Source organism: Cydia fagiglandana, chromosome 8 (assembly GCF_963556715.1).
Source record: "Cydia fagiglandana chromosome 8, ilCydFagi1.1, whole genome shotgun sequence".
NCBI classification, from domain to species: domain Eukaryota; kingdom Metazoa; phylum Arthropoda; class Insecta; order Lepidoptera; family Tortricidae; genus Cydia; species Cydia fagiglandana.
This window is the reverse complement of record NC_085939.1, coordinates 10,817,692-10,829,794: the sequence shown is the minus strand read 5'-3', so window position 1 is coordinate 10,829,794 and position 12,103 is coordinate 10,817,692. Positions and strand designations below refer to the sequence as shown.

Genomic DNA, 12,103 nt, shown 5'->3' with positions numbered 1-12,103 from the left:
AAGAGGCATTCGGGCGTCGCAAATGGTTCCCGTAACCTGTCGCCATTTCATCCATCCTGTGCTAATCCGGTTTTTCACGTCACGGTCAATATCGCCATCGCACTGTACGAGCGAACCGAGGTACTTAAAGTCGGAGCAGACCGGCAGTGTAACGCCGTCGAGTTCTATGGCAGCAAAACTGGAGAGACCGCCAAAATCGCAGAACATGTGTTCCGTTTTAGATCTGCTGATCTTTAGGCCAACATTCTCCAATTTTTGCCGCCATTTCTCAAGTCTGCTCTGCACCTCGAGTTCGTTTTCACCAACAAGCACAATGTCATCGGCAAACAGCATACACCAGGCCCCTGTTTCACCAACGTGACAGGTGCGACGAATTGTAAAATCACTGTTGCTGACGTCACAGGCATCCATGAACTACGGTTACCGCTTACCATCGGGCGGGCCGTATTCCTGTTTGCCACCATCATTGTATTATTAAAAAAAACTTTATGATATCGGACAAAAACAGATATTTCTCTTGCTAAGTTTATGACAATTGTCACAAGAAACACTACAATTGTCACGAAATTCCGACATATAACTCATTACCTGTCAAGAATTACCTACAATTTTTCTAAATCTTTGACAATTGTCAGAAACTTCGCGGGAGAAATATCTGTTTTTTTCCGATATAATAAAGTTTTTTTAAATAATACAATGATGGTGGCAAACAGGAACACGGCCCGCCCGATGGTAAGTGGTAATCGTAGCCCATGGATGCCTGTGACGTCAGCAATAGTGATTTTACAATTCGTCGCACCTGTCACCGATGTGAAATTGGGGCCAGGGTGCCTCCTCCTGTATGTCTGACGACAGAGCGTCCATAACAAGCAGGAAGAGGTAAGGGCTTAAAGCCGATCCCTGGTGCAAGCCTACCGTGACACTGAACTTGTCGGTGGTGCCAGCAGCTGACCGGACGCGTGTACAGCATCGGTTGTACATTGACCGGATTAGCTCTACATACTTCCCAGGCACGCATTTCTCTTTCAGAGCCCACCACAAAACCTCTCGGGGTACTCGGTCGTATGCTTTTTCGAGGTCAACAAACACCATATGCAGGTTCTTTTTGGCATGTCTGTATTTTTCGCACAGATGGCGAAGTGCAAAAATGGCGTCTGTTGTACCTCTCCCCGGCATAAACCCGAACTGGTTTTGTGTTATATCACTCTCATCTCTCAGGCGTCTCTCTATCACTTTTTCCCATACTTTCATGCTATGTGACATGAGCTTTATTCCTCTATAGTTGTTGCATTCTTGTACATCCCCTTTGTTTTTAAAAATGGGCACCAGTAAACTGTCGCACCATTCGTCGGGAATGGTTTCTTCATGCAACAACTTATTGAAGAACAAAGTCAGCCACTTACATCCATCCTCACGCAGTAACTTCCATACCTCTCCTGGTATATCGTCTGGTCCTACAGATTTCCCATTTTTCATACTTCTCACAGCCGTTCTTACTTCATCCATACATATTTCTTTCACTACACCCATATTTATCATCCTGTGCTGTAGCACCCTGTTCCATTCATTTTCCTCATTCATCAACCTTTCGAAGTAGGCTTTCCAACGTTCTTTTATCGCTTCATCTTTCGTAATCACCTTACCTGCATCATCTTTCACACATTTTATATGAGACATATCCCGGGAACTTCTTTCTCTCGCTTTGGCTAGGCGGTACAGCTGCTTTTCGCCTTTAGGACTATCTAAAGACTCGTACAAATGGTCCTGTGCTGCTGTTCTGGCTATAGCAACTGCACGCTTTGCTTTCTTCTTACATTCTTTATATTCTGTCCTCTTTATTTCCTTCTCAATTTCCTGCCCAGTTTTAACACTTTGCCATTCTTTAAATGCCTGCTTCTTTTTCTTTAATACTTCCTGCACCTCCTCATTCCACCACCACGTTTCCTTATCTATCACACCTTTCCCTTTCGACTCTCCCAACACATCTTTTGCTACTCTCCGTATACAATTTGCCATCTCGTTCCAACATTCGTTTGCATTCAATCCTTCCATTCCTTTCATTTCTATCATTTTATCTATTACACGTTCTTTAAATTTTATAGCACATTCATTCTTCTCTAGCATATGCCATCTTATCTTTGCAGGGGGCCGTTCGGTTCTCATACGAGACTGGACTTTAATGTTCACATCGATTACAAGCAGCCTGTGCTGTGAAGTAAGGTGTTCTCCTGGTATTATTTTTGTGTCTTTGATGCAGTTGATCTTATTTCGCTTCACAAGGAAATAATCAATCTGCGTGGTGTGATTGCCACTTTTGTAGGTTATCAGGTGTTCATCCTTTTTTTGGAACCAGGTATTGGCGATTGCCATGTCCAAGGCAGTAGCTGCTTGTAGTAATGCTTCACCCTGCGTATTACGTATTCCGAAACCGAAACCCCCATGCACTCTTTCATACCCCACATTCATTCTTCCAACATGTCCATTAAAATCTCCTCCCACATATATCTCCTCATTTGCTGGTATAGTCATGGTCACTGCGTCAAAATCCTCCCAAAACTTCTCTTTCGCTACATCGTCACATCCACTCTGGGGGGCATACACACTTATTAAATTGAGTGTGACGTTTTCTAACATCACTTTCATAGCGATGATTCTATCGCTCTTCCTGTCAACGTTTGTGACATTCTGTTTCAAATGGCGATCGAGTGCTATACCAACACCATTTCTTCTGCCGTCACTCCCACAGTAGTAAAACTTATATCCCTCTCCAATCTCTCTAGCCCTCGCACCCTTCCACTTTGTTTCTTGCAGAAAAGCTACATTTATCCTTCGTCTTTTCATTACATCTGCAAGTTCTCTCCCCTTCCCAGTCATCGTCCCTATATTCCAGCTGGCATACCTCAATCTCACATACTTAGGTTCCCGGGCTCGCTTCTTACGTCGCCCCCGCCCGGGCTGGTGCGACAACCCTTGTCCATTTCCCACAGGAGCCGGGTGCTGCCCCTGCGCGTCGCCTGCGGGGTACGCCCTAGCCCTGTCGCTCATCTCATTTAGTCCGATAATCATGCTGCTAAAAGGATTTGGCATGAGTTTTACAACCGGCCGCCTGCCTGACGCTAACCCTCCTTGGGAATCCCTAGTTGACTTAGGTGACTGTCATTTTACTCCTTAAGTCGCCTTTTACGACATCCATGGATAAGCACGGAGTATTCTTAAGCCGGCAACCACACGGCACTAACAGAACCAAGTATTAATGACATGAATACGATTGTCGATTATAAAAGGTGTAATTATGTAACAGTCCAATTATCGAACGGAGTATGTATTCCCTACTTATAATTAGGTGTTACCTATCCTTTAATTAGATCGTCTTAAATAGATACATCAAAATTATTTATACGGTATTTGATAGGTACAATTATTATCAAATTAGTATAACCTTACGTAGGTACTCCGTGCTCCATGTGTTTTTTTTTATTAATAAAATTGTATTATTTTCTGTAAATAAGAGCAAACTGTTTACTTCACAAGTCACAGTTTTTAGGGTAAATACTTACCATGCTATCCGACCAGTAGATGTACTCAGTTTTAGGATCAAAATCAATAGACATGGCCCTCTTGAGGTCTTTGAGGGGAAGCGTGGTGGGGGTAAAGTCAGGGGAGTCTAGAGATATCTTGGAGATGGCGGAGCGCTGCGCCACGAGGAGTAAGCTTTGCGGAGAGTCGAAGCAGGTGGTGTTGCTTCCATCGCGCAGCTTCACACCCGTTGGGCAGGAGCAGGTGTAGCCTGGAATGTACAAGTGCAAATTAAGGCAAAGTTTGTCCACTGATGCTGTATATTTATTTTAATCATACCTAATATAATTAAAAACTTGCACATACCCTAAGTAGTGTAAATAACGAAGACGCCAGAACTTCATATACTTCGTCCAATTGTTCAATGTTATAATAAAGTAAAATTTTAGAAAATCAACCCTTAAGCAAACGCAAAATCCGCCCAGCTAGCTCCCGCTAGCCTACCCCAACCCCCATCACGCAAAATAGCCTCCTAAGGCCCAGCCATACAAATGAAAAATTCAAAATTTGCCATTGAAATTTGAACCTATAGTGTAGGAAATAGAGTTGATTTTGCGTTGTCAGATAATTGAACGAAACGAACTGTTCCAATTGAATAGGATTTAAATTTCATCGAAATAAGGAGGTACTACAGGTAGGACCTTGGGCCTTAGGAGGATTGGCGTTGAGTTGCGGAAACATGCTACTATCCCGTGCTACTCATTTTGTAGGTAGAGGCTCTTCGCTACACGTCGCTCATATAAAGACGAGGGTAAAGAAACTTACCAGGAGGTGTAGTTGTGGGTGGTAAAGGAACTTACCAGGAGGTGTAGTTGTGGGTGGTAAAGGAACTTACCAGGAGGTGTAGTTGTGGGTGGTAAAGAAACTTACCAGGGGTGTATGAGCGGGTGGTAATGAAACTTACCAGGAGGTGTAGGAGCCAAGAGGCACAAGTGTGAGCATCCGCCATTATTAACTCTACACGGGTGGTCCTCTGGCGGCGGCAGTTGTCTGCTGCCGTCGTACACCCTGATATCTACTGGCACTGGTTCCGACTTGATCAGTTCCTTCATGGGACCATTTGTTGACATGTCCCATGTGTAGATTTTCCTGAAAATAAAGATAAGAATTTACGCGTATGTATATACTATTATATGATGTATCCAGAAAGGAAAATGGGTACTATGTTTGTATAGTGGAACATTTTTGATTTTTAGGGGTCCTCCATTTTCCTCTTAATATGATTCAGTCAGGGGTTTAAAAGCAAAGGCGGAAACTGGAATATTAATTAAATTGAGATGCCCTGGTAAAATTTCTTGTCATGTAAGTAATTAGTGTATAATTTAAAAATTCACTTCTTACCATGTTTTCCAGTCTGTCCAATAGAGTTTGTCATTAAAAAACGTCAAAGCATAAGGGTACTCAAGTCCCCCTTTTATAATCCTCTTTCTCTTTTCTCCATTAAAATCCATTACATCTACAAACATTAGTTTTGCGTCTACCCAGTAAATTAAATTATTGTTATAATCTATGGTAATGCCATTGGGCCAAAAAATATTTTCTTTGACTATGACTTTGCGTGTGGCTGGGTCACCATTCATGCCGGCTCTCTCAATTTTGGGTACTTCGCCCCAATCTGTCCAAAACAGTAACCTGAAGATAAAATAAGAAAAATATTATTAAATCGCTATTTGAATATTCTTGATTTTCTTATAATTATAATTTTACCCCCTATTCATAAATGTCTACTGAAGTTGACAAGCCAATAATAATCGTTTGTCCCTTTCCGACATATTAGTATGATGAAAAGGGATGGGAAATGATTATTATCGCCGATAATTTATCAGCTTTTTAACTTTAGTAGACGTTTATGAATAAGGGGGTTAGTCTACATACATCCCATTGCTGAACGCTCTGTGATTGTTGCACCATTTAGGGTCCTAGCTAAATTGGTTGTTCAATACTTACGCTATAGAATTTCCGATTCAGCAAGAACCCTAAATGGCATACCAATCCCCTGTGGTGACTCTACATTAGTACAAAGTTGTACACTGTATTTCAATGAAATTTCATACAAAGTAACATTTCTTATGTCTCATAAAATTATTGAACAAATGAAATTCAACCTAACATACAAAATATAACAAAATTTTACTGCTGTAGCTATAACTTTGAATAGCAGTGGCCACCTAGCACTGGTCTAAGGGTAATGGAAAAATTAAGTACCCACCTACAATTTCTTTCTACTATCTATGTTAGAAAATCACATTTTAGTCACTTTTATATTATTATAAGATGGAGCGCCCGAGCTCCTTAACCCTTCGAACACCTTGTCCCGTGTGTGTCACATATAATTTGAACTTTAATTTACAATTTCAAAGTTACTAATTTAGCAAATTATGGACATGGGTGTTTGAGGGGTTAAGTTTGCCAAAAAGGAAAATACTGATATAGTAAAAAAATACAAACCCTTCCTTAGGAACAACAGCTATGGCTCTAGCCAGGTCCACTTCAGACCAAAATAAAACTTTCCTGTACGTCTGATCTATGCTTATCACCTCTAAACGGTTTGTGTCTCCGTCTGTCCAATAAATTTTATCTGTGTACCAGTCTATAGCAATTCCAGTGGGCGTGATGAGGCCTTCTGAGACTATCCCCATCTGAAACAGTATAATTTATGTTTGTTGATAGTGTTGGCATGACATGTAAGTTTAATTTAGTATAATAGCTAGTATTTACAGTGCAAACTGAATACTAGCGGAACTAATCTTTTTTTTTACTGGGCCTTCATTCATCATTAAAGCTAGTATATAAGTTTGCTGAAGTTAAGACAGGTTAGTTCTTTCTCTATTAGGATGAACTCTAATTTTAACTTCTTTAAAGTCCAAATGTTTTTTTATTGATCAGATTGCATCAAAACTTTAAACTTCTTCAGTAAATATCCATTATCTGGAATGTATTTAAAGGGAATGGCAAAACAAAATACAGAAGTAATACACATTTTAGGAGGATGTACTCCTTATTAACAATTCATAATCAAAGACTTGTTAAAACTAAGATTACCTTTTCACCCGAATGGGTCCCATTGTAATTCATACACTGTATCAGTTCATCAGTTTGGTCTGACCAGCATATAAGGTTTCTTTTATACAAAAAGTCAACCGCAGAGCCCTGGACTAAGCCCCTGATAATAGTGTTGACTTTGCCGGGCTTTGATATGTTCGCTACTCTGATATCTGTTCCCGTAGAATATAAGAGCACTGGGTTACTCGCCACTGTATAAAAACCTGAAGAGTACAATGATAGGCTAAGTTCCTATACAACACTATAAAACAAAATATAAACATGGTTGGTGTTGCTTCTACTATTCTCATTTTATGAATGAAAGCGAAATACATTTGGCACGATAATAAAGAGCTTATTTTGGCATTTCATGATAATACGGACTGTCGACATTGTTGTTTGTTTACATGATCATACTTTATGAAACTAACGTCTGATTTGTATATTACCTTTTAGTTGTAAAAACATTAACAAACAGAATATGTTAACAACATTATGTATAATTTTGTCGGCGTAAAGAATTCTTCGGCGTTTCGTCATAATGAAAACAAATGAATAGCACTTGAATGGTTCATATGTTTATTTTAATGTTCAATGCACCGACACATTAAGGCACTAAATGACAATAAACTTAATTTAGTCTTATCGCACAGGTAACATTACGTTAGGTTAGCTATTTTAGGCAATTTCTAAAAACAACATAACTATATTTTGAGATCAACAACGAGGGCGAGAGATGGTTGTACCGCTTGCAAGCGACATTTTTATTTTCTTTTATATTTTTTTTAAAGACAAGCTGTTTACCAGTGTTGCCAGATTACATTATTTTAAATCTGTAAGGCTTGGTACGCACGAAAGTTTACAAGCTATAACAGACGGGCGTACCGGAACGCGATTTTGATCCCGGTCCTCTTCGATCGAGTGGAAGGTGGTCCGTCGTACGTACGCAGCAAGCTCGGCCGAATTTCACCTTCTCATTCCCATACAAACAGTTTCGTTCTCATTTTGAAACTACGTGTTGGATTGTAATGAAACTTTGCACATACAATGAATGCTGGCTACATACGTAACGATAAATCGTTGCGATAAAACTGTGCAGTCCGACTGTGCAGATATATCGAACCGTGTGTATGACAAATCGTTACGATAATCGACAACGATTTGTCATACACACGGTTCGATTTATCTGCACAGTCGGACTGCACAGTTTTATCGCAACGATTTATCGTTACGTATGTAGCCGGCAGAATGAAAAAAAAATATCTTAATTACAAACTTTCAACTTTCTGACAAGAGCAGTCTAGATAGTCGTTTTAAAATGAGAGTGTAACTACGTTTGTATGGAGAACTGAGCCTGCTGCGGACTCTTTAAGGACGCAGCTATAAGTTAGAGTGAGAAAGACTTATTTTGACCGAGTCAATGTCCTCAATTCAATTTCTTTTTTGCTTTCACACCACCTGCTTAAATTGACAATATAATCGGATTGGGCGTAAATTGTCCCGTCTGTTTTTAGATTTGTTTTCATATATTATGAAGGCTTAAAAATGCGGTGTGCACGGATAGTAAATTATGAATTACAATCCAAAATTATTAGCTATAATCAATTAGCCATTGCATTTCCATGGATCTCTGTTAATATAGTTATTACATGATTATTACTATCAAAACAAAAATAATTCTTATTTAGTTACCTACCATAGTCTAATAAAACATGGTCTTCTCTTCCCAGAGTGACACAAGCCTACGTCACAATAACATGGCCGCTATACCTATATAGCGCTATCGCATATTATCATATAGCGCTGTCGCATGATGACGTAGGCTTGTGTCAGTCAGGTGACCTAGAAAAGACGGGAAGAGAGTACCTACCAGGCGGAGTATATTATTAATATTATTATACCATGGTTACCTACCTACTGCGTGATTACGTAATTAGGTACCTACTTATAGTTAACATGTTCAATTAAATTCCGTACCACTTTATACTTAGGTACCAAAAAAACTGTGTCAAATGTTTTTATTAATAATGTATAAATCATAATGTTAATATTCAATTATCAATTATCAATTGTACTTTTCTTTTGTATCTTTTTACTGAGGTGTGCCAATAAAGAGTATTATATCTATCTATCTATATTCAGAGAGGAAAATGAGGCCTACGTTTGTATGAAAAGTCGATTTCGCGCGGCCGTGGTGTATCCTCTTAATATGAAAATATGACGCACCCGCCATAAACTAATAAGAAACTATTTACAAATTATTAACTTTGGGCGCGTCTAACATGTTGATTTGGATAATATTCCAAAGTTGTGCTATTAATGTATATTAATGATCCCAAACTTCTACCTACTTGTACACTCGGCACGGCATATGTTTATGTTTAGGTTAGTACCTATGTAATAAGTAGGGGAGCACAAGATGGAATATTTGGGATTTGGATTAACTTCTTACATTCTAATTTTAGTACAAATTGAGTTCGATGAAAGTTAAATTTTCTAACTTTAATATATGCATGTGTAGTTCATATATGTACCGTGAATCTCTAATTAATTTCCCGAATCGCGGCGCCAGCTGCCATAAGGTACCTTTTGCAGTGGAACGTCACATATCTTTACTATTTAATACCTAGTGAGTCTCTAATTAATTTCCCGAATCGAGCCGTATTACTATTAATACCTACATATAGTCAATTTTAATGTTTGGTAAGTAATTGTTTATTGTTTATTGTTTATTTGTTGCATACAATTAACACTTACAGTTCAACCTTACGTGCTAATTGGAATTACATTACTTAATAGCTAGCAACATGCATTATTCGAATAAATGAGTGAATATATTATAAGTAACTACATTCGATTTAAATCTATATAATAACACATTACTGACATTACATTAGGAGTATGACGTTATTACATAAAAGAGATCAAGGGAGTAAAATAATTGATTAAATGTCATTGAAGGATAATTAAACTGTGGGATTGCAATAATTAATTAAATGTCATGTATATAAATAAATCAAGGAATTGCAATAGTTAATTAAATGTCATGGATAAAAATGAATCGAGGAATTACAATTATAGTACAAAGTCATAAAAATACAAATTCGGGTAAAGTCAAGCAGATGAGTACAATATGGGCAATTTATTAAAATTAAGTCAGTCGTACATAAGCAATGTCAAATATTTCCAGCGAATAATTATTATAGCATATTAGGTAATGGAGCTAGTGGTAACGATTGATTCGATGTACCGATTTGATGCACCTAGAAATTTAGACTCCGTCGTGAAAAAAATATCTAGGTCATTGTCGCTGTCCAAGATGTTGTTAAGCAACGTTAAAGCCTGGTGAAGAGGGGACGTAGCAAGCAGGCAGTAATTTAATCGTAGATATACTTGGTCAAGCAGATCTTGTCAGTAGAAAAAGGCGGCTTTGAAAAATGTAGGCGCGCAGGGATATATATTATCGTCTCATAGAAAATTTGAATTTCGCGCCTTTTTATACTGACAAGATTTGCTTGACCATCTATAGTAGTAGCTCGCTTAAATTGACTAATTGGCAAACCATTGTTGCTAAATGTTAAGTAAGCATTGTATCTCGAACAGAAGGGGGGCGACCACTAATTGATTCCATCACTACAATAACGACTAAGCGAGCACAACCACGACAACCACATTTCAGCACGAGTCGGAACAGCAACATACCTACTCTATTGTCAAGTATTGGCGATGATATTTCAGCCTATTCGCCGAACTTGTATAGGGTACGTAGTATTCGTATTCAGGCGGATAGGTAAATGGAATATAAATCCACAATATCCACATTAGTATTGTTCGAGCGCCGGGGTGCTTAACTAATTGTAATTTAGTAATTTTAGTGGTTGACAATGTGTATTACAGGAACATGGGTATTTAGTGGAATTATTGGGTCTGAATTCTGATTACGGGTTAAACACTTATAACAATACAATAATACAATTGTAGTATTTGGACAGGTATGGCAGAGCTGTTAACTATGAATGTTATACGTAGACAAATCACCCCAAATACTTACAATTAGGTAAAAGATATGAATATTTTGTGTACCTCAATAAATCGTTTATCAGTAGGTACACATTTCTTTATAGTGTACGAATATCGTACGTATTTGCAGGTGTAGGTAACTATAGGTACATCAGCAGCAACCCTATTTTTACACACTGCGCATTAAAAGCCACTTTTACTGTTGCAACGTCGTCGCAAAGTTGCCAATTAGCTCCAGCCGCCTTAATAAATTATCCAACCAGCCAAACAATTAGCACGTTAATATTTTAACCATTTAATTCAGCTCTGTTTTTAATAATTTCAACTGGCGTCGGCCTTGATTAAATTAAGTAATATTAGCACTGCGTTTATGGCCGTAGGTCGGAAGCCCCACAAATTCACTTGTCGCTTAAGGAAATTTCTTAACAAATTATGTTACGCACAAGACGATTCATAAAGTGATTCAGTCCCTGGTTGGGGGCGTTCACACGGCGCGGTTATTAAATATATACATACACGCCGCCGCCGCTACGTAAGAGTCTTCAGAGCACATAACAGCACAGATAGCTCGGATGAAATGGAGTGTCGAGACGTCGTAATTTGTAAGGACTCGAATTAAATTATGTACAGAATAATGATACCCGCCCTCGTCTTAATAAGGCGGAACTGAGCTCCGTTTTCTTTTTTTTCTTAAAATTTGCTTATAAATTTTAGAAAAGAACGGCCCGTTGTTTAGCATGCGTACAGAAAAACTGAAGGTATTAAATTGTTAACGCAGTGGCGTGTTAAAGGCCGGCCTTTTGAATGTTTAAATGTGACCATTAACATTAACTGATTGGGGTATTACTTTGAGCAGTTTACCATGTCATAAATAAAACAAAGGAGGGTAATTAATAGTAGATTGTTAACCAAGGGTGGAAAGTGAACCATTTCACCCGAGATATTTTGGCGCTCGAACGAAGAGAGAGCGCCAATAGTTCGAGGGTCACGAGGGTGAGATGGTTACTTTTACCCAAGTTAAACACTCTACTTTTCATTTCGACTATGAGGAAAGTTAAACACGAGAAATGTAGGTTTATTATTGGTAAGTATAATTCTTTAGAACAAATTATTAACAGATATATAGGTAAACCACATAACTATAAGTCACTCGAATCACTTGAAAATGTAAACGGCGCCAATTTCAGTCATGCGGAAGCTGATATGACAGCTTATAATATGGCATATATTGCTGTTAGCCGTTGCTCGAAGTAAAAATTTAAAAAAAATACTTTCCACCCTAGGGTGGGAAATGCAATTTTCCACCCGGTTATCAGCTTATGAAAGGTAAACTTTCCGAACAGGAGAGATGAAAAATAATATGAGATGTAAGTTTGTATATTTATCGGATAAATGTTCGCTTGATTTCTTTTATGATCGCGATGTGCCTATACTTACTTATATGTATTATACATATTTGCTATTT

General features: G+C 38.4%; 1 protein-coding gene across 1 annotated transcript in view; it reads right to left on the bottom strand.

The window, feature by feature from the left end:
• LOC134666632 (low-density lipoprotein receptor-related protein 6) overlaps positions 1-7,377 on the bottom strand; it is a 29,616-nt gene extending 22,239 nt beyond the window's left edge. The window contains exons 1-6 of the mRNA XM_063523846.1: positions 7,068-7,377; positions 6,619-6,842; positions 6,025-6,215; positions 4,918-5,208; positions 4,481-4,665; positions 3,558-3,787 (exon numbers count right to left, since the gene is read on the bottom strand). Of these exons, the coding sequence (XP_063379916.1) occupies positions 3,558-3,787; positions 4,481-4,665; positions 4,918-5,208; positions 6,025-6,215; positions 6,619-6,842; positions 7,068-7,158 (1,212 nt within the window). The 5' untranslated portion in view covers positions 7,159-7,377. The remainder of the gene's footprint in view (positions 1-3,557; positions 3,788-4,480; positions 4,666-4,917; positions 5,209-6,024; positions 6,216-6,618; positions 6,843-7,067) is intronic.
• Positions 7,378-12,103: the final 4,726 nt, after the last annotated feature.